At 43.3% G+C, this 23,276-nt stretch overlaps 1 protein-coding gene and 1 pseudogene across 1 annotated transcript in view; one reads left to right on the top strand and one right to left on the bottom strand.

Annotated features, from left to right (window-relative positions):
• Positions 1 to 941: 941 nt before the first annotated feature.
• Positions 942 to 1,533, top strand: LOC115070667 (annotated as a pseudogene).
• Positions 1,534 to 21,075: 19,542 nt separating this feature from the next.
• Tat (tyrosine aminotransferase) overlaps positions 21,076 to 23,276 on the bottom strand; it is an 11,842-nt gene continuing 9,641 nt past the window's right edge. Inside the window, exons 11-12 of the mRNA XM_008834962.2 lie at positions 22,995 to 23,093; positions 21,076 to 22,099 (exon numbers count right to left, since the gene is read on the bottom strand). Coding sequence (XP_008833184.1) covers positions 21,959 to 22,099; positions 22,995 to 23,093 — 240 coding nt within the window. The 3' untranslated portion in view covers positions 21,076 to 21,958. The remainder of the gene's footprint in view (positions 22,100 to 22,994; positions 23,094 to 23,276) is intronic.

The raw sequence follows: 23,276 nt of genomic DNA, 5'->3' as shown, positions 1-23,276 counted from the left end.
TGTGACTTTGGGGCTGGAGAGATGGCTCAGCAGGAGACCTGGCTAACAATGTTCATATCTCCAGTTCCAGGGGATCCGATGCCCTCTTCTGACCTCAGTGGGCACTACACGACATAGGTGCACCCACCTACATGCAAGCAATATGCTCATACACATAAAATAAAATAATAATTTTAAAAAGCGTAACTCTGCAAGTCTAGATCAACAGAAAAAGAACTCATAGCGAAAATGCTTTCTCAGATGGTCCCTAGGAACACATATATTAGGGAAACAAGGTTCTGAAAATATAGAACTCAAAAGTAATTGTGACATTTTGAATATAATCTGGTTATTAGGTGACATTAAGACATTTTTGTGAAGTGCTAAAATTGCATTATACAATTGTTAGATGCAATTGTGTTGTATTTATACAAAATTCTTAATTTAAGAATCTTAAGCCTATTACTCATCTTAGCTCTTAGCTTACTGGAGACAGTAGTAAGGATGCAGTGTCTCCTTCTGTTGTCCTTGCCTCCAAACCAGAAGGCATGAATACAACTCCATTTCACACCGACCAGGTTGGTGTCCAGATTGGCAATGCCTGCTGGGAGCTTACTGCTTTGAGTATGGTACCCAGCTCCAAGGACAGGTGCCAAATGACAAGCCTATTGGGGGAGATGACTCCTTTAAGGGCCTTCTTCGGGGAGGTGTTTGTAGACCTGGAACCCACAGTCATTGATGAAGTTCCCACTAGTACCCACTGCCAGCTCTCCCACTCCGAGTGGGCAAAGAAGATGCTGCCAGTAACTGTGCTCATGAGCACTGTACCACCGGCAAGAAGACCGGACTTCATCTCAGACCACATTTGCAAGCTAGCTGACTAAGGCACACATCTTCACGGTTTCTTGGTGTTATGCAGCTTTAGCAAGAGAACCGATTATAGATTCACCTCCCTACTGATCATGGTAAGTTCAAGGTGGAGTTCTCCATTTACCCAGCCCATTCCCCTCCAGCTTTCCATAGCTGTACATGAGCTCTACAACTCCATCCTCACCACACATACCACCCTGGAGCACTCTGACCATGCCTTCATGGAGACAAAGAGACCGTCTATGATATCTTCTATAGAAACCACAATTCTGAACATTCAGTCTTCACTAACCTTAATTGCCCCCTTAGCCAGATTCTGTCTTCCATCATTGCTTCTCGCAGATTTGATGGGACCCTGAATGTTAGTCTGACAGAATTCCAGACCAACCAGATACCTAGTCCTTCATCCATTTCCCTCTAGCCACATACACCCTTGTCATCTCTGCTAAGAAAACTTCCATGATCAGCTTTCTGTAGTGGAGATTACCAATGCTTGCTTTGAGACAGTCGGCCAGATGGTGAAATGTGACCCTCTCCATAGTAAATAAATGGCTTGCTGTCAGTACTGTCACTGTTACCATCAGTACCAAGCACAAATTCTAGTTTGCGGACTGGTACCCAAATGGCTTCCAAGTTGACATTAATTACCAGCTTCCAATGGTGGTACCCGGCAAGATACAGTGAGGCATGTCCATGCTCAGCAACACCACAGACACTGATGCAGCCTGAGCTCTCCTGAACCATAGGTTGGACCTGATATGCATCAAGTGTACCTTTTTTCACTGCTATGAGAATGAGGGGATGGAGGAAGGAGAGTTTTTGAGGCCAATTGGTATATGGCTGCCTAGAGAGGACTATGAGGAGATTGGTGTGGATTCTGTGGATGGAGAGGGGAGGAAAGGGAGGAATATAGAACAGTCAGTCCTTCCAACCCTGTAGCTTGTCATAGTCCCAGAATTTGAGTTTCCACATTAGCTGACAAGCATCAACATTTTCTAATTTGATCGTCTTCACTCAACTGTGCTTGTATTTTCCATGTGTAAGATTTTTCTCCAAGATGTCTCACAGCAACGTCTTTAAGAAAAAAGAATACCCTGCATACAAAAAGTATTTATGGGTTAAATAATATGAGAGCTTAGCTTTGCTTTGAACTACACTAGAAGAAAGGAAAGAGCCTACCTAGCAACATTATAATAAGTAAAGTGGTTACTGGATTGCATATTGAGACTCCTAGTACTAACTTTCTGTTTTTGTATGTCTCAAAGTTTCCACTAAAGTATTTTTATAAGTATTCTCAGGGCCAGGCACAAGTCTTTAATCCCAGCATTCAGGAGGCAGAGCAGGCAGATCTCTGTGAGGTTGAGGCCTGCCTGGTCCACATAGCAAGTTCCAGGCCAGCTGGAGCTACAGAAAGACCCTGTCTCAAAAGAACAAAAACAAACAAACAAACAAAAAAAAAATTCTCAAATCAGTGATAACTACAGCTCCACCGAGTGGTACTATTGATGATTAAAAAGTAAAGTCAAGAATGTTGTGTTGGGCTGGTATACAGCTCAGTGGTAGAGCGTTGCCTAGCAAGTATAAAGTCCTAAGCTCAAACCCCAGCACCAGCACCCAGTCAGGAAGGGATGGAGGTGGGTATCTGCCCCAAAGCCAACACTGAAAGGCAACAGACAGCAAGTAAGGTTTATGGACCCAACTCTGTAGGTACGATACTTACTTCATTGAATCTTCCCCAAACAACACCACTGGGTGGTTCCATCTTAACCAAGTGAATCAATTTAGCAGCACTAATATGGGACAAGTGGTACTGTGCGCCTCCTAGTGGAAAGCATAAGAAAGTGCATGTTGTCCCTGCCCTCCAGTCTTCAGAAACATTTAAACTGAATCCAATCTGGGAACAGCAGTGGGACGTTCCACCAGGGGACTAGTCTGGACTCTTCAAAACTGCCAATATCATAAAAGACAAAAAAGATAGCCAGGCCTGGTGGCGCGGGCCTGGAATCCCAGCCACTTGAGAGACTGAGGCTGGAGGATTGCAAGTTCAAGATCTAATTGGGCTGTGGAGTACATTCAAACCAAGCCGAGGCAACTCATTGATTAAAAAAAAAAAATGACTGGAGATGTTGCTCAGTGGTAGAGCACCTGTCTAGCATATGCAAGGCTGTGGATTCAATCTCCAGTACCAAAAAGGAAAAAAGGCAAAGGAATTTTAAAAGTCAGGTGAATTCATGACGTATGACACAAATATATGATACAGTGGGTGAACTCCAGATTCTACATTTTTTGAAAAGGTTAACAGAGTTATTGTGGGACTGAGTATATGGCTCAGTTGATTAAGCACTTGCTGCCAAAGCCCGAGGACCTGAGTTTGATCCCCAAAACCCATGTTAAAATGTCAGGCATGGGTGCAGGTGTTTGTAATCCCACACAGGGAGGCAGAGGCAGGCAAATCCTGGGGATTCACTGGCCAGTCAGCCTAGCCTGATCAGCGAATTCCAGGCCAGTGTGAGATCCTGTCAAAAAACAGAGTGGATGAGAAAGGACACACAAGTTTTCCCTCTGGCTTCCACATGAGCGCGCGTACACACACACACACACACACACACACACACACACACACATGAGTTATTGCAGAAATAATCAGAAAACTTGACAGATGGTCTATTCAATGATATTTATAAATGGTATCTTAGAAAACATTCAACTATGACAAATCAAAACCAAATCTCTCAAGAGGTAAGTGGTGATCCTCTCTTAGAGACAAGGAAGCCGAAGTTCAAAGGAGCAAGGGACTTGCCTAAGAGTCACATTTGGCAGCAGGCCCAGGTCTGTCTCCAGAGCCTGAGCTCTCTGCTAGATGCTCTTTCCTTTGCAAAAAAAGTCCAGGAAGCAAGAGTCAGGGCTGAGGTCCAGAGTGGCTCCAAGAACACAGCAGTGACTAAGGGAGTAAAAGGGGACCCTCACTATTGTCCTGACATCAACACTCATTCACTGATTCAACATGAAGTGCTAGGTGACAGGGACAAACAAAAACAGACAGTCCCTAGACAAAGGGAGTCTACGATCTAGTGAAGGCGACAGGTGTTAATCAAATACTGAAATCACAACAGCAGGTGTAATAACTAACTGCGATAAAAACCCAATGAGGAAAAGGAAGCTGGCCAAAGCAGAAAAACATCAGAAGGTTTCCTTGGGCTGCACATCACAGAGTCGGTAGGAGTTATTTATATAGAAACAGAATCGTTTGCACAAAAGGTCTATGCTAGGAAGAAGCTTGGCCCTACGTTTAAGAAAACTCCCAGTGCTAGCATGTGCACGGTACAAGAGAAGAGTGGGGGGAAGCAGGCAGGGCTGGACCGTGCAGGGCCCTTAAGGTCCCACTAGTGACTCTGGTCAATTTTAAAAGTAATGGGGGAAGCGCGCAGGAAGATGACTTAGCTCATAAAGTGTTTGCCATGCAAGCCTGAGTCTTAAGTTGGGAACCACATAAAAAGTCGGGCTCTGGCCAGGCGTGGTAGCCCATGCCTTTAGTCCCAGCACTCGGGAAGCAGAGGCAAGTAGATCTATGTGAGTTCAAGGCCAGCCTGGTCTACATAGTGAATTCCAGGCCAGCTGGACTACAAGGAGACCCTGTCTTAAAAAGACCAAAAAAGTCAGGCTATGCAGCCTATGCCTATAATCCCAGTGATGGGGAGGCAGAGGTATGAGGGTCCCTGAGACTTGCTGGCTAGCCAGTCTAGCTGAATTAGTGAGATCCAGGTTCAATGGGAGACCCTGTCTCAAAACATAAGGTGGAGAGGGCCATTGAGATGGCTCAGCAGATAAAGATATTTGCTGCCAAGCCTGACAACCTAAGTTTGATCCTTGGAACCTGCAAGGTGGAAAGAAAGCCAATTCCAGCAAGTTGTCCTCTGACCTTCACACATGCACTGTGGCACTTGCACACACACACACACACACACACACACACACACACACACCATAATAAGTTAGTAAATAAATAGGACCAGTGAGATGACTCAGGGGAGAAAACACTTGCTGTATATGCCTGGTGACCTGAGTTCAATCCTGGACCCCACATAAAGGTGAAAGGAGAGAACCAGCTCCACAAAGTTGTTCTCTGGCCTCCACACATATGCCATGGCACACTCATGCCCCCCACACGTGATGTTCACACACAAAATAATAACTAATAACTATAAAAATGTCATAAAAATAAGGCGGAGAACAATTGAGGGACACACTAGGCACTGACCTCTGCTCTCCTGACATACACACACCCAAAGCAATGTGAAGTTGTTAAAGGGATTAGGAAAGCAGCAAACTTGGATTTGAGGTTTGTTTTAAATCTCCATGGCTATAATGTTTAGTTGGTGATGGGGCTATAGATAGGTGTTTGTGGAAGCCAGTAGACCTTGGGCAGTGGTGAGAAGGGAAGATGGAAGGGATAGATCTAAGGGGTCGTTGGGAAGATTGAATATGGAGGAATGGGGGAGGAGGTAGTGAAGGTGGTTCAGAGGTCTCTAGCTTGTACTGCCTGAGACAGGAAGGACTCACTGGAAGAACACTAGATTTAGGCAGGTCTGAGTGGAACCTTAGAAATGATAAATCAGTGGTGTGTTTTTAAAAATATTTTATTATCTTTACGTGTGTGAGTGTATTGCCTGCATGTATGTAAGTACACCTATGTCGTGCAATGCTTGCGAAAGTCAGAAGAGGGCGTCGGATCCTGGAACTGGAGTTAAAGACAGCTGTTAGCCACCATGTGGGAGCTGGGACTCGAACCCAGGTCCTCTGCAAGAGCAGCCAGTGCTCTTAACCCTGAGCCATCTCTCCAGCCTGTAGTGGTGCTTTTTAAGACCTCGAAGTGGAGAAGAGAGAAGGCAGTTGGGTGTACAAACCTGAGATTCAGGAGAGAGGTGTAGACCTGGTTATCAGAGTCACAGATAAGATGATGCCAGAAAGCAAGGAGTTAACCAATAGGAACCTCCGGCAACTGAGATTCTGAAAGCAAAGGCAGCAGTTGATACAGCAAAACTGACATGAGCAGTGGTGGGGTTGCTGAGGAGCTGAGGGAGGAGTCATGGGCTAGGGGTGAGCGCTGGTGTCATTCTCTCCTCTTCCGGAAGCATCGCATTCCCACCAGAGCCACCCCGCCTTCTCTAGGCTGAAAGGCGGTTTGTGTACTCCTCCACCCAGTGTGTCCTATCCCTTTGCCTCTAGACAGGCCACTGCCAGGCGGCCTCCACGTCCGCTAACACTGCTTCTAGAGGTAAGCCGCTCTGCACCTGGGATTCTCTCCCTGTGGCGTCTCCAAGGCTACGAAATAAAACAGACCATGATTTGTTTATCAAGCAGATGTCTTATTCACTAACCAATCCCTTAGTGACGGGCAAAAATTATGGTATAACCATATTATAAAATACTGTGTGACCTGGGTCTACACAAGACAGGCCTTTTCAACAGTCAGTCATGGAAGTGGGAGGGGCTCATGGGATCCTACTCCTTATTACTGAACTTATAGGCCCCTAAGGAAGGGAGAAGGGAGCCACTGTCTTCAGTTGTGTACCCACTGCTGGTCCCACCAGGCTCAAATGGATAGCTTCAATGCCAAAGCCACACAACGGCCTTGGTCAAACCCAGAGGGACCCAAAACAAAAGACATAAATTTGTGAAAGTAATTAGTAGGGAAGAGCTTGGGGAGGTAGGGCAGACAGAGGAAGGAGGTGGGAGGCAATCACAGTGCATTGTATACATATATGAAACTGTCAAAAACCAGGGGCTGGAGAGTACACACTGTCCTTTCAGAGGACCTAAGCTCAGTTCCCAGGACCTATGTGGGGCAGCTCACAACTCCCTGGAACTCTAGTTTCAGGGAATCTGATGCCCTCTTGTGGCTTCTGTGAGCACCTGAAGTCATATGCACATCCCCCACCCCACCCCCCTGCAAGCACACATACATGTGACATATGACTTTTTAAACTCAGAACAGTGTTTGGGGGATTCATTCAAGATGGAGCATGGAGCAACTGCCGTGCTTCCGTCCTTTGTCAGATGTGCAGGCAACTTGTTTATTCATCTGTCAGTGGACTTTTGAGTTGCTTTCCATTTTGACTATTGTAAATGGTGTAGCTCTACGAACACGCGCGTGCAGATTTTTATCAGATACCTGTTTTCAATTTTTTGAATACAAACCTAAAAGTAGAATTGCTGGGTTGTTGCTGTGGGTGTCCTGGGACCCTCCGGGCCAGGGGTAGAGTCGGTGTGGAGTCACAATGTGGACTCGCAGACCCCGGGAATCAGGTGAGAAGCAGGTAGTGCGAGCAGCTGCAGACTCCTTTATTGTGGATATGGGGCTCCCTTATATCCCCCCTCCCGGTGTCCCATTGGTCCATTGATAGGTTGTGTCTATTCCTCATTGGCTCTCTGTATCAGGCCATTTTCAGATCAGCTGGCTCCATGTCTTTTGGCAGAACACAGGTTTACCTCAGCCAGATGTTTTTGGCGCATTTGCAGCGCACACTTGCTGGTTCTTCGGGCCACACTTCCTCCTACAGGTTGTGACATTCTAGGATTACCCACTAGAAATGAGAATTCCTGTTTTTTCTACAGCCATATGAATAATGTTGCTTTCTGGTTTGCTTAGCGTTTTAGTATATAGCCCTCCCCCTTCCTCCTCCCCCTCCCCCTCCTTCCCCCCCCCCTCCTTTTTACTTTTGGTTTCTTTAAGAAAAGGTCTCACCTTGTAGCCTGGGGTGGCTTGGTATTTACTATGTAGACCAGGCTGCCCTTGCAACAATCCTCCTGCTTCTACCTCCCAAGTGTGGGGATCACAGGTGTGAGGCAGGATGCCTGGCTATTACAGCTCTACATTTCCTTAATGACTAATAATATCAAACTTTTTAAATATTTTATTTATTATTTTTTTATGTGTATGCGTGTATTGCCTGCATGTAGGTAAGTGCACAGGCGGTGCTGGGATTCGAACCCCGGTCTTCTGCAAGAATAGCTAGTGTTCTTAGCAGTTGAGCCATCTCTCCAGCCCCTCAAACATGTTTTTATGTGCTTGCTGACCATACATATATCTCCTTTGCTGAAATGCCTATTTTTTTTCATTGTATCATTGATCAGGTATTTTACAAAAAAAGGGTTGACTTTCATATTACTGTTTCTATGAGAATTTGCTTGTTCCTAATGAAAATTACCATTTAAAAAATGGTATCTCACTGTCTTGAAACTATTTAAACAAACATATTTCCAAATTTTAGATGGGTCAAACATATCTAAAATTTCCTCTTGCCAAAATAAACAAACTAGTCATTAAATGGATCTTCTCTGGACACTTCTCAGTATGACGCTCAGCTGTTCCCAACTCACAGCCCCGGAGGAAGCGCTGGCTTAGTACTTGCGAAAGGATTTTTCAAAGAGTGCTGAGGGCCCAGTGAGACTGGAGACCAAGCACCAAGGATCTTCATTTGCCTTTCAGTGCAGCAGTGCGGCAGGGTTACAGTTAGTTATTGCGAAAGGATTTTTCAAAGAGTGCTGAGGGCCCAGTGAGACTGGAGACCATGCACCAAGGATCTTCATTTGCCTTTCAGTGCAGCAGTGCAGCAGGGTTACAGTTAGTTCATCCCAAGTGGAGCTATTACACAGTAAATGTTGTAAAAAGCAAAGAATTTGAGGAAAATGGAGGCGATGTGGATTTGAATATTGCACCGTGGAGCATATATTGAAAGGAAAGAAGAACGAGCAAGTGTGTCAGGCTCATGAGAGAGCTGAGGATTAGCAGATGGTGGTCAGTAAACGACGTATCAGGGTTGAATATTTCTAAAATTCAGAAATGTAATTTGAATGATGAGAAAGAACAAAGACATGACTTTGGGGGTGGGCAGCCACCATGGGGAGAATTTAGAGCTCCTTAGATTCACAACAGGAGATGGGCCATGAGGTTAGGGTGTTAGGGTATGCAGAGATACATGGAAATTTCCCACAGGCCAAGATCCAGAGTAAACAAAAGAGAGTATACAGAAAAGATATAAAATAATACAGCTGTGTTTCAAAGGAGGAAACTCAGAGCACAGGAGAAGAGATCCTGAAAAGACAGTAAGTTGGAGTGGGCAGGAACAAGACAAAAGCAGTTTCCAACTGACTGCCACAGCAGCTGCTGTCTTTGGAGAAGAGTCAAATCATAATTAAGGCAAAGAGATGGAAAAACTGTTTTTAGAGAGTTTGGTAATAGCCTTAAATGTTGTCTGCCTTGGAACATGGATTCCAGGGTAGGGCATGGAAAGGGAGTGGCAGACTGGGGGATTTCTCCAGCAACATTACCAAGGAGACAACCTGAAAATGTCTGGACTTCGAATGCCAGATGAAAAAACAACTGTGCTATCCAAAAATGACTCAACATAAAGGTTCTTGCAGCCAAGCGGACAATCTGAGTTTGATCCCTGGGACCCACATGATGAAAGGAGAGAACAGACTCCTTCAAGTTGTCCTCCAACCTCCACATGCGTGACCTACCTCTCCCTCTGACACAAATAAATAAATAAAGTAATTTTCTAATGAACATTTTCAGATCTACAGACAAGCTCATAAAAGGGCAAGGGAGTCTCCCAAGGAGTAGAAGCAAAGAGGAGCCTAGAAATTGGATAAGAACATGCTGATTCTGGTCCTGTCTCAATAACCCACTGGTGTGGACTTCAACACTAGAAGAGGACGCCTTAGGCCCATGTGTAATAAGTTTAGATCTGTAGAAATCCAATTCCATCTACATGTTAATTTTGAGTGGAGAGATGGATTAAAAAGAAAACTTCCAACCAGGTATGATGGTTTATGTCTGCAATCCCAGGTTTAGGAGGCTGAAGCAGGAGGATTGCTGTCAGTTCAAGGCCAGTCTGGGCTACAGAGTGACCCGGGTTCACAAATATACACATACATACACCCTAAAACACTTCCTTGCCCTGGGCTCTGAAAAAGATAATTTTAAAAATATTATATATATATATATTTTTTTTTAATGTATATGAGTGATTTGCCTGCATGTGTGTAAGTGCACCTGTGTCAGACAATGCCCTCAAAGGTCAGAAGAGAGGGTCAGATTCCCCTGGAACTGGAGTTACAGACAGTTGTTAGCCACCATGTGGGTGCTGGGAATCAAACCTGGGTCCTCCGCAGGAGCAGTCAGTGCTCTTAACTGCTGAGCCATCTCTCCAGCCCTGGTAAGGACAATTTTTAAAACTCTCTCTTATGAGAATTTGTAGGCATAAACATGCCTTTACTTGGGTTTAGCATTCAAATGTATTCTACCTGAATAGTCTGGGAAATCCCATGTTGAGATATTCACATGTAACATGATCTTAGCCAGGCACAGCAGCAGTTTTAATCCAGAAAAGTAAGCACATAAAGGTACTGGGGAATATCTGATAGTCCGCCACATTCATCAGTCCTTATTTTTGCTACAGAGAAGAATGATGAATAAAATATTTTCAAGGACAAAAAATGATGACATTAAAATAAAACTGAGGTGGGGACAGAAAATAGCAATACAAAAATCAAGAGAGAAAAAAGACAAAAGTTTTCAATATTGCCTTGGTCAGCAATGCATACTCCAGAGCTGAAATCCATTCAGTGTTAAGTATGAGGTTTGGAGGAACAAATTTAATGACACCTCAAAGAAACAAATAAACATGTCCAGGATGTGGGGCATTTTATCCCACAACCATTTCCACAGGTCAGTGGAGAAGAAACCAGCCGAGAATCAGGAAAGAAGGGGCTTCCCTAGACTGAGTGAGGCTTAAGAGACAGAAAATGAAAAACAAATGTTTGAACCTTGTTTGGATCCTGATCCGAATAACAAACTGCCTTTTTATAGTCTTTATGTCTCTTTTTTTTCACATTTTTGATGCAACTGGAAATACCTAACATGATATGACTTTGTATCTAAGGAATAATACTTGGAACTGGGGAGATGGTTCAGTTGGTTAAGTGCTTGCCATGCAAGCATGAAGACCTACGTTTCATCCTCAGAATCCATGTATATTTAAAAAAAAAAAATCTGGGCACTTTGGGGAGACAGAGACAGGCCGTTTTCTGGGGTGCCGGGCTTAACTTGCTTACTCGGCTAGTTCCAAGCCAGCGCAAGACCCTGTTTCTAAAAATAAGGTATACGGCACCTGAGAAACAGCACTCAAGGCTGCCCTCCGGACTCGACGTGAACGAATGCACACAGAGAAGAGAAACAATATATGGTGATTTTTTTTTCTTTTGTTTATGTGTTTGTTTTGCTTTTTTGGGTTTGTTGAGGCAAAATTTTCCTATGTATCCCAAGCTAACCTTGAACTCACGAAGTAACCCAGGCTAGCCTTTGACACAAAGCGATTTTCCTGCCCTAGAGTTCCAGGAGCTGGGATTACCGGTATTATCGTGCCTGCCTGGAAACAATATTTTTAGAGCTGTTTACTAAAGTGTTGGTGGGGAGATGGTGGGATATGTAAGATTTGTTTTTAACATCTCAGCAAAGAAAACAAGACAAAGGACGAAAAGACCAAGATGGTGAAATACTGATGATCATTAAATCGAAGTGATACACACTATCAGATAATCTTTTTTGTTTCTCTTTTTTGTTTTTTTGAGATAGGGTCTCCCTATAACCCCAGCTGGCCTGGAACTCACTATGCAGACCAGCTGGCCTTGATTTCAGAGAGATCTGCCTGCCTCTGCCTCTCAAGAGCTGGGATTAAAGGCCTGGGCCACCTTGCCCTGCTGGTGATTAAATCTTAATCATTAAACCTTAATCTTTAAATCTGAGTGATTAAGTCTGACTAATACCTATTAGTGTGAATTATGTGCTTGTTTATAATTTTATGTATGTTATATGATCTCAGGGTCAATAATTCCAAACCATTTCAGAGAGCAATGAACTTGTCTAGTGTACACACTAATCTTGCTCTTTATAGAAATATCAGTTGTTTTTCTAGAAAAGTCTAACAAGAACACTTCCCTATGTTGAAGCCCAACTGACACTTTGCCCTGCTTCCATGATGAAATGTTAGTGTCAGGAAAAAATAAGCCCTTTGTACCCCCGAGATGAACCAACAATGTTGAGGTTGCTCCATCCTGTTCTTCCCAAACCAATTCCTGTAAGTGTGGCCTTCCTAATAAAAAGTAGTGTTAGCAGAACACTTAGATGATTCAGCTGGGAAAGGGCACTTGCTGCCAGGACTGACGACCTGAGTTCAATCCCAGAATTCCACGAATTAGAAGGAAAGAACTGACTCCTACAAGTTGTCCTCTGACTAACACACTAACACTGTGGCACGCAAGCTCCCTTCCCCCCCACCACACACACATAAAATATTCTTAAAATTTTTTAAATATTTTATTTTTTATTTTTATTTTATGTGTATGAGTATACTGCTTGCATGTATGTGAGCGTACCTGTGTCGTGCAATACCGCAGAGGTCAGAAGAGAGCTTCAGAGTCCCCTGGAACTAGAGTTAAGGTCGGTTTGTAGCCACCATGTGGGTGCTGGGAATCAAACCCGGGTCCTCTGCAGAAGCAGGCAGTGCTCTTAACCGCTGAGCCATCTCTCCAGCCCCTAAAGTTTTTTTTTAAAAAAACAATGTCATCCCTTTCAGCTAATGTCTAAAATAATGTTATATTTTTCATGAGAAAACTGGTGGAAAACTGGTTTCCACTGTGAACACTGAACACAAATTGGAAATCCTACAGGTTTTTTTTTTCTTTTTAAAATTTTGGCATTTCTATATGGGCATCATGGTACACAACTGTAATCCCAGCAATTGGGAGGCTGAGGCAGGAGAACTGCTGGTTTGAAGCAAGTTTAGAGCACACAGGAACAGTTTGTCTCAAAACAAAGCAAAACAAATTGAAACATCTTTAAATGCCAACAAATATTTTAGTCGGTCTGCTTGAAAGTCTGACTCCCTTAGACCTTTTTACAAAGTATTATTGAGATTAATCCAGATACCATACAATTCACTCACCACATAAAATTTGATGGTTTTTTTTTTTTTTTTTAGTATTTTCAGGACTTTGCAAATAACACCACGATCGATTTTAGAACACACTGCTGTCCCAGGACAAACCCTGCACCCACTGGCAGTCACTTTCCATCTTCGACTCAGACCTTCACTTCCAGCCTTACACAATCAATCGATGTTTCTTCTGCCTCTATGCGTTTACCTCTTCTGAGCACTTCATACAAATGGAATCACACGATTCCATTTTTGACTGGTGTCTTCTACTGGGCCTCATGTTTTCAAGGTCCAACAATATTGCAGTTTGTATCAGCACTTCATTCCTTTTCACTTTTAAATAATATTCCATTTTGTAGCTATACCACAGTGCATTTATCCATCAATGGACATTTGAGTTTTTCACTTTTTAGCGATAATTTTACTGTGGATGTTTGTGTGAAAGTTGCGTTTGTTTTTTATTTTGATTTTTACTTATTTTTAGTTTAGTGTATGTATGAGTGTTTTGTCTGCATATGTGTAGGTTCACTACTAGTATACAATGTCTGAGACTAGATCCCCCTGGAACTGCAGTTATGGATGGTTGTTAGCCACTATATGGGTGCTGGGAACCAAACCCAGGAGTAGCCAGTGCTCTTAAATGCTGAACCATCTCTCCAGTCCCTAGTTTTGATTTTTTGAGAAAGGATCTCACTATGAAATTCTGGTTGGCCTGGAACTTACAGAGATCAGCTTGCCTCTACCTCCTGAGTGCTTGGATTAAAGATGTGTGCCACTGTGCCAGGTCATTTTTTTAACTTTTAAAAAAACTTTATTGAGAATTTCATCCATGCATATAAGGTGTTTTGATCAAATCCACGCCCACTCCCTCCCCTCCAACTCCTCCCACATCTCCCCATCACTTTTTTCTGACAACTTTGTGTGCTCTTTCTTTCTTCTTTTTTTAATGGGGTGTCCTAGTTTGTTTGTCATTGCTGTGACAAAATACTCTGACCACTACCAACTTGGGAAGGAAAAGGTTTATTCAGCTTACATCTCCCACATCACAGTTCATCAGGGAGCCCAAGGTAGGAACTCAGGGCAGGAACCTGGAGGCAGGAGCTGGAGCACAGGCCATGGAGGAACACTGCTTACTGGCTTGCTCCCTTGGCCCCTGCTCAGCCTGCTTTCTTATGCAATACAAGCCCACCTTCCCATGGGTAGCACCATCCACAGTTCACAAACACATCACTATTAAACTACAACCTTTCTATTTCTGTCCCCAAGATATGATGTTAATATCACAACATAAGACAGTACAACCTTAAAAGTCCTACAGTCCTTAAAAAATCCAAACACTTAAAAGTCCAGTCTCTTTTAAAAAATCTCTTAACTGTGGGCTTCTGTAAAATCCAAAACAAGTACTGTCTTATTTCAAAGGGAAGAATCGGGCACACCTAAGCAAAACCAAAATCCAGCAAAGCAGCTCAAGGCTGGACGTCTGGGAGTCACTCACAATCTTCTGGGCTCCAAAGGGTTCTGGAAACTCCACTGCTCTGACTCTGCCATCCACAGCACACTCAGCTCATCTCGCAGACCCAGGCCAGCTCCATTTCACACCTACTGCAGTCCTTGGTGGTCGTCCCATGGTCCCGGCATCTCCAAAAAGCTGGGGTCTCCACTGAAACTGAGGCTACGCCTTCACCAATGGCCTCTTCTTGCCTCTCAGGGTGCAAAGCCTCAGATTCTCTCCATGACCCCTTCAGTCCTGGGATCTTCGCTGCAACTGAAGCTGCACTTTCATCTATGGCCTTTCCTGGCCTCTCAGAGTGCCAAGCCTTAGCTGCTGTCTGTGACTCCTTCATGCTTTCAACACCAGAACCATGCAGGAGACTCTTACACATTACCAAGTCCTGCTTCCAGCTTGAGATAGAGGCTCGGGTCTCCTCTGTGTGCTGACCCTGAGGAAATACCTCCCAGAAGACTTCACCTCAGTGACCCTGGTCTTTTGTTACTTACAGCTAATGTTTCAGCCTCAGTTAAGCAGCATCAATTGTCCCAGTAAAGCAAAGGTTTTGCTTCAGGTTCTGGTCTCTTCTTAATCACAGCTGATTCCTCAGCCCCAGCCAACCAGAACCCACGGATTCTCAATCCAAAATCTTGCACGAACAGCCCTGATAGTCTCCACTTCCCTTTGAAGCTTCACAAGCCAGGCCTCCATCGTCTACAACTCTTTCAGCGTAACTGTTCCAAGCTCCACGGCAATAAACTCTGAGCATGCAATGGCTTTTCCAGCCCAAAGGTCTAAACACTTCTACAGTCCTCCCAAAAACATCAAGGTTAGTCTGTCACAGCAATACCCCACTCCTGGTACCAACTTCTGTCCTAGTTTGTTCTTCATTGCTGTGACAAAATACTCTGACCACTACCAACTTGGGGAGGAAAGGGTTTGCTTAGCTTACATCTCCCAGGTCACAGTTCATCCGGGAGCCCAAGATAGGAACTCAAGGCAGGAACCTGGAGGCAGAAGCTGGAGCACAGGCCATGGAGGAATGCTGCTTTATGGCTTGCACCCCTGGCCCCTGCTCAGCCTGATTTCTTATGCAACACAGGTTTCATACATGCATATAATGTGTTTTGATCAAATCCACTCCCACTCCCTCCCCTCCAACTCCTCCCATATCTCCCCATCACTTTTTTCTAACAACTTTGTGTACTCTTTCTTTCTGGGGGGAACTTTTTGCTACTCTAACATTCCCCCCTCTGAAAAGGTAACCCTAAAATCTTTTAGGGATTAGATTAGACCTCCCAAATACTTTTGGCATTTTTGGCCTTTGGAACAGAGTATGTTGCTAAGAGACCCAAGGACATTTTGACTTTTAGCCAAGAAACTGGCTACTTTCTTTGCAGTCTTTTTACCCTAACTACCTAGACAATTCCTACCTCCTATTCTTATCATACCATCCTCTGAAGAGGTTACCCAAATTACTGATAGGGAATTGGGACACAGACTGCTCTGGCTTCTTCAATGCTGAACAGGGATGCAGGGTGAGGCAATTGGGGTACCCCTTCAGTGGGTCTATCCAAACGATTTCCAAATTGCATAACTCTTAACTGTAGGGAGAAAAGAAGGTCCTTGGCTGGTGAATAGGAGATGTGAAGGAGAAGAAAAGGAAAGTACAGTTAGCATTGCAAGTTCTAGACAGGGAACCAGAAAAAAGTCAGAACAGGTGCCAGGTCATTGTTTAAAGATTTATTTATTTCTATTTTATGCATGTGAATGTTTTACCTGCATATATGGAAATGCACCACATGCATGTGGTACACATGTGATACCAGAAAAGAGTATCAAATCCCCTGGAACTGGAGTTACAGATTATTGTAAGCCACCATGTGGGTGCTGGGAACTGAACCCGGATCCTCTGCAAGAGTAGCCAGTGCTCTTAACTGATGAGCATCTCTCTAGCCTTGTGTGAAAGTTTTTAAGAGTAGAATTCGGTACTGTTTTGAATGGGGGGGTGCCATTGTTATTGTGATAGGGTTTACTGTGAATCTGTAGATCATTTTGAGTTCTATAAACATCTTAACAATATCAATTCTTCCAATCCCCAGGCATGAGCTATCCTTTCATTTATTCATATCTTCCTCCACTTCTTTCAACAATATTGTGTTTTTATGGTTCCTGTGTGTGTGTGTGTGTGTGTGTGTGTGTGTGTGTGTGTAGAGGTCAGATGGTAACCTGGGGTGTCCTTCCTCAGGACCCATCTATCTTCCTCAGGACCCACTTATCTTGTTTTTTGAGACAAGTTCTCCCATTGGGACCTGAGGCTAGCTGGCCTGCAAGCCCCCAAAATCTGCCTGTTTCTATCTCCCCAGCACTGAGATTATAGGTGTCCATTTTCACGTGGGCACTGGGGATTGAACTCAGTTCCTCATGCTCACATGGCAAGCACTGTATTGACTGAGCCACCTCCCCAGCCCATCTTTCAGCCACATTGTTACTCACCATTGCATCCCTAACTGAATTCAGTTATTATTTCTAACAATGTTTGCACAATCTTTAAGATTTTCTAAATATAAGATCATGTCATCTGTGAACAGAAACTATTTCTCCCTTTCCAATTTGGATGCCTTTGTTTCTTTTTCCTAGTTATTCTGGTTAAGACATCCAATATTTTGTTGAAGACAAGTGAGGAGTGGATAGCCTTGTTCTCAATATTAGAGGAATGACTCCCAATCTTTCCACATTCAGCATGTTAACTGCAGGCTTTTGGGATGCCCTATATTGTTTGGAGGTAACTTCCTTCTATTCCTAGTTGATGTTTTGATCAAGAAAGGAGATTGAAACTTGTCACCGCTATTTTTTCTGCATCTGTTGAGATGATCCTGTGTAGAGCGGTCACTGTATCACTCTTTTCTGTCATTCTCTTGATGTCATGTATTGTGTAGACTTATTTATTTTTATTTTATGCTCAAGTTTTTCTCGTGCTGTAAGTTTTTGTTTCTTCGGTTTCTTTAGTAATGTCTTTTTCTTCTTTGCAGCCTCCTCTTCCTGCTTAGAAACAATTTTCTCCTTTTCAGAAGCATCATTTCAATGGGGCAGGGGAGCTCATGTATGAGTTAATCCAACCATGAGCTCTATAAGTTCTGCATCATATCGAGTCATTTGTTCAATGACTCAAGACTAGAGACTCTATATCTAAACCCTTAAGTTCAGCTTTTTTAAACATGCACGGCAAAAGTTCAGCACTCTTTTTGAGTCACTGACCCTGTGTCCAGCCCCACTGTTTAGCCTGAGCACACCTACCAACTCCACCATTATATGGCCAGAAGGGCACACATTGCTTCTTTAAAGCGACACTTGGTAGCTTTTTGGATATACATACTCTTGATGGCCTGGGCAGTTTCACAGATGTTTTTAAAGTGAACATGGAGATTTGAACCTCTCAATTTACATACTCAGGTTGCTTAAAGGAAAAGAATGGATGTATTTCTATATGTTGGGCTATCCTTGCATCCCAAGAATAAAGGCTGCTTGATCATGGTGTATAAGTCTTTTTACATGCTATTAAATTCTGTTTGCTAATGCCATACTAATCATCTCTGTATTATTATAGCCCTCGACCTCCACTGTTTTACCTCCATTGTGTTATTTGGAGACCCTCAGACACAGCTACAGCAACTGGAAATCATCTTTCCAGAACATGAAGCATAAGAGGCAGGGCAGGATTTCTAGAGACGTCCAGGAATTGATGGACACCTCAGCTGTGTCAGCCCTCCTTTGACTTATATAGGGCTCAGAATTGTAAAATGAAGTATCATTTGGTTTTAAAAGGGAAACTGTACCCACCATATGCACACAGATGCTTACATATGCACAGAATGTTCTTGAAGTATGAGCCATCAACCGGTAAAAGATTCATTCTTTCACAGGAGAAAAAAAGTCGGCGGATGAACAACTGGGCGTTTGTGTGTGTCGTTGCAAATGAGTTCAATGTGCATTTCCCCTCCACCCCTACCTCTGCCCCCACACCCATGCTGGGGATGGAGCCCCAGGCCTTGCACCTATAGGCAAGTGCTGTACTACTGAGCTGCATCCCAAGTCCATTTTTTTTCAAGATGCAAAAATGTTCTTTGGTCAGAATGTAGACACCAAAGAAATTCATAAAATGAGGAGGTCTGGGTAGAATTCTGTTAATAATCCTGGATGGAATTATCGCTGCATGAGAAGCTGACAGTCCTGTGTGACTCACCAAGCCTTCCTGTTTATTTCTTGGGGCACAAGACAGGAAAAGAGGAGCCAGACATTTTTGGGAAATGCCCACAATGGTGGCATGCAGGAAACTGACACCTTTATCTTCTCAGTCATTATATGTCTGTTCATTTTAGATCTGATGAAGAAAATTAATTTTTCTGTGGACTCATTAAACTGAAACACAGGTTAGAAAGGGACATCTGATGCTTACTTTCGTAAAGGTAGTTAGTTGGGTATGTCTGTGTTGAGACCCCTAAATTCCTCTTCTAAGTAAGAAAACTTGGGACTGGAGAGAAGGCTCAGCAGTTAAGAATGCTGGCTGCTCTTGCAGAGGACCCAGGTTTGATTTCCAGCACTCACAAGGCAGCTGACAACCATCTATAACTCCAGTTTCAGAGGAATCTAATGCCTTCTGATCTCTGTGGGCACTGCACATCACCGGATACACTTACACACATGCGGGCAATACACTCATATACATAAAATAAAAATAATAAAATCTCTTTTAATAAAAGAAAACTTGCCTTGATGGCATAATACAAACCCAAACCAACCTCGCGAGACTTTCCCCTCTTTTCTGTAAGAGAGGTGCTGAGGGAAAAAAATTAAACAGGCAACTGCGTCTAAGAGCATTTGCAGGAAAAATAATGAAGGATCCCAAAATTCCACTCATTCATGGGCAAATTGGCGAATGGTTACAAGATCTAGTCAAGGGATAGGTGACTAGTATCAAAGGTTAAGGATCCAAAATGATGAAAGTCTAAAGTTAAAAGCCAATGTTATAATTTGCTGCTTCTGGTTTTGTCTTATTTATAAATAGGGAACCAGAAGTTGAACTCCCAAATACAACTTTTTGTTTAATATTTTATTAATTTTATTTTTTGGTACCTGGGTGTATTGTCTGCATGTTTGTAAGTGCACCCATGTTGTGCAATGCCTGTGGAGGTCAGAAAAGAGTGTGAGATTCTTCTGGGACTGAGTTACAGATGGTTGTGAGCTGCCATGTGGGTGCTAGGAATTGAACCCGGATCCTCTGCAAGAGCAGCCAGTGCTCTTAACCGCTGAGCCATCTCTCCAGCCCCCCAAATACAATATTTTAAGAATTGTGTTTCTCTTTTTTTAATGCCTTCTGGATAATTTTTGATATTTTTTATTTTTTGGTCTTTTTGAGACAGGGTCTCTCTGTAGCCCCAGCTGTCCTGGAACTATGTAGACCAGGCTGGCCTTGAACTCACAGAGATCCGCCTGCCTCTGCCTCCCGAGTGCTGGGATTAAAGGCGTGCGCCACCACGCCGGCTTGCTTTTTAATTTTTTGTTAGCATACATCCATTGTATAAAACAGGATTTCATGGTGACATTTTCAAACATGTATATCATGTAGTTTGATCCTACCCACCCCATTTCCTTCTCTTGTCACCTGTTTCCCCTTCCCACATGTCCCGTTTCTCTTCCCAAAGAGTTTTCCTTCTACTTTAATGCCATATGCATATATATCCATGACACATAAAGTATATATTGTGTTTCTTAAGTAACTTCTAAAATCAGTGCATCTATCAAGAACTAAATGGTAGTGTGATAGTTAACACTGTCAACCTGAAAGGATCTAAACTAACCTAGGAGACAAACCTCTGAGCATGCCTGTGAGGGATTATCTAGATCGGGATTAGTGGAAAGATACAGCTGAAAGGCAGCACCACTCTATAGGCTGGAATCCTGGACTAAATAGAAAGGGAAAAATCAAGCTGACAATAAGCAATCCTCTTTCTTCCTGACTATGGATGCAATGTGAACAGTTGGCCTCCTGCTTCTACCACCAGGCCTTCCCCTCCATGATGGACTGTGTCCCCCTGGAACTGTAAGAAAATAAACTCCCCCTTCCTTAGGTTCCTTAGGTCAGGTATTTTGTTGAAGCAATGAGGAAAACTAACGCCGGTACCTAGTGGATGCTAGAGTAGACTGTTAGAAATATAAGTTCCTGGGGCTGGAGAGTTGGCTCAGCATTTCAGAGCACTCACTGCTCTTGCAAACGACCTGGGTTCGATTTCCAGCACCCACATGGTGGCTAACAACCATCTGTAACTCCAGTTTCAGGGAATCCAATGCCCTCTTCTGACCTCTGCGGGCATTGCATGACACGGGTGCACATATACACATGCAGGCAATTCAGACACATAAAATAAAAATTATAAAATAATTTTTAAACAAAGAAATACAGGACTGGAGCAATAGTGCAGTGGTTAAGAACACTGACTGTTCTTGCAGAAGACCCAGGTTCAAACCCGACACCAACATGGCAGCTAACAACTGTCTGTAACTCCAGTTCCAGGGGATCCAACAGTCTCGTCTGTCCGCTGTGGGCATTGCACGACACAGGTGCACTTACCTACATGCAGGCAATACACACATATATATAAAATAAAAATAAAATATAAAATATAAAAAAAGAAAGAAATACAAGTTCCCCCAGGGAGAAAAGAACACATTGCAGAGCGGCATACTTGATAAACTTTATTTACCAAAAAAAAAACAAAAAACAATAATTTATGCCCTTGACAAAATAAAAGATCTTATAATATAAATGCTTCTTAGAAAATATATGAAAAGATAATATAACAAATATTAATAAGTCAATATTAACATGGCAGCAAAAATTATCATGATTCCATAACAAGGATAAATGAGGATACTTCTAGCCTTTATGCAGCAATATTTCTGGGAAGTTATCTGGTCTCTTAAAGTGAGATGTGTTCTCATCTGGGGAAAACCTGATACATACAAATCTAAGCTTGGGAAGTTGATCAGTTAGAAAGTTGATACTTAGTTTCATCACAAATAAGTGTTTACAAAAAAATATACACAAAAAGTTTTCTGTCAAGGATCCTTTAAATAACAAATTTCCTAATGTGTTTAGAATATAATGAACCAAATTCATGTGGCCATTTCTTTCCTGGGGTTTCTCTATTACAAAAAAAGTGAGGTATGCCTAACATGAGGCAGCAATAGAGGTGGGCTGCAGACTTGACTGGAAAGGAGGCTCTTAATTAGAGCAGAAGGAAATGGTTGTGAGTGCAAGTTCCCATCCTGTGCTCTTGTTTTCCCATTTGCCCCAACTCTCAAGAGAAAAGGAAATCACACAGGCGGGGGCAGGGTGCAGGTAAATGAACTAGGGAGTCACTCCAGGAGAGCAGGTGGAAGAAGAATTTGGGGTTCCGAGTGTAGATTGAATGCAACTGGGGAAGAGCAGAAATAATCCTCAATTCTTGATGTGGCACTTTTGAGGTCCCTCTCCCAGAAGAGACATGTGACTCTCTGAGGAGCAGCAGCCAGGGTTCAGCTCTCCTCGATCAGATGAATCTTAAGGAGAATGGATGAGGGACTATTTGTCACACTCCTCCTGGCTGCCTTCAGCACTGTGGTAGTGCTGCTCACAGAACTCCTGGATCCGGCTGCAAGCCTCCAGCATCATCACCTCAGGGACTGTGATGACCACTCGGAAGAAATTTGGGTACTCGAAACACTGCAAAAGTAAGTGCTTGTTATTTCCAGGGCAATCAAATCTGATACTGGCTCATCTTTAAATGGCCAGGCCCAGGACTAGAGAGATGGCTCAGTAGTTAATTGCCCTTGCTACTCTCAGAGAACCCAGGTTTGGTTCCCAGCACCCACTTGGCACCTAACAACCTACTATTACTCCAGTTCCCAAGGGATCTGACACCCTCTTCTGGCCTCCACAGGCATTGCTTGCACATGGTACACTTACATGCCAGAAAAACACTCATACACATTTTTTTTAATTAAATTAAAAACATTTTAAAATGGCCAGGCCTCTCATCAGCAAGAAGGGGTAATGGCATTTCATCCTGGGTCTCAGTTCACTCCCTGTCCCCACTGGAGTGCTAAGTCAGTAACTGAATTAGTTCATCTTAAAATAGAATGTAGGACAAAGCTCTCTTACCTGCAATGTCTTTGTGTGTGTGTGTGTGTGTATGTGTCTGTGTGTATGTGTGTGTGTATGAGTATATTTCCTGCATGTATGTAAGTGCACCCATGTCGTGCAATGCCCAAGGAGGTCAGAAGAGGGTGTCAGATCCCCTGAAACTGCAGTTATAGACAGTTGCTAGCTGCCATGTGGGTGTTGGGAATCGAACCTGGGTCCTCTGCAAGAGCAGCCAGTGCTCTTAACCACTGAACCATCTCTCCAGCCCCTGCAATGTGTCTTTACAACTTTTCTTTCTGTTGCAGAGGGGTAATGATGGGGGAAAAACTAAATAAAAGTCATGAAACATATCCATTAGAATGGTATCAAATGAGAGTTTTTGTTACTGGAGTAAGAACAGGATAAAACGCAGCTTGGAGAAACCTCCAGAGTCTCTGGGAACTGCTATGAATGTCCTAGAAACACCAGCACTCACCGTTGCTGGGAGGCAGTGGACAGACTGCTCAGCAACTAACCGCTCCGTGAACTCCACATCATTCTCAAATTCTGGGAAATGTTCCATCTCAATTCCAACCTGTATCAACAATAAAAGGGTGAGGTAAACTTATCAGAAAGAGGAACACGGGCCAATTTCCTATGCCAGAAATAAGAGTACGGACTCCTTTAAAAGCTATCTTGGAACTCTACTGCCCGTAACTGAGAGAGCTAGTGCTTAGGAACTCACAGAACTTCTCTCAGGGAAGAGAATATATATATA

The sequence above is a fragment of the Nannospalax galili genome, unplaced genomic scaffold, assembly GCF_000622305.1.
Source record: "Nannospalax galili isolate Female #2095 unplaced genomic scaffold, S.galili_v1.0 scaffold56, whole genome shotgun sequence".
Classification (NCBI taxonomy): Eukaryota; Metazoa; Chordata; class Mammalia; order Rodentia; family Spalacidae; genus Nannospalax; species Nannospalax galili.
This window is presented reverse-complemented; position numbering and strand designations above follow the sequence as displayed.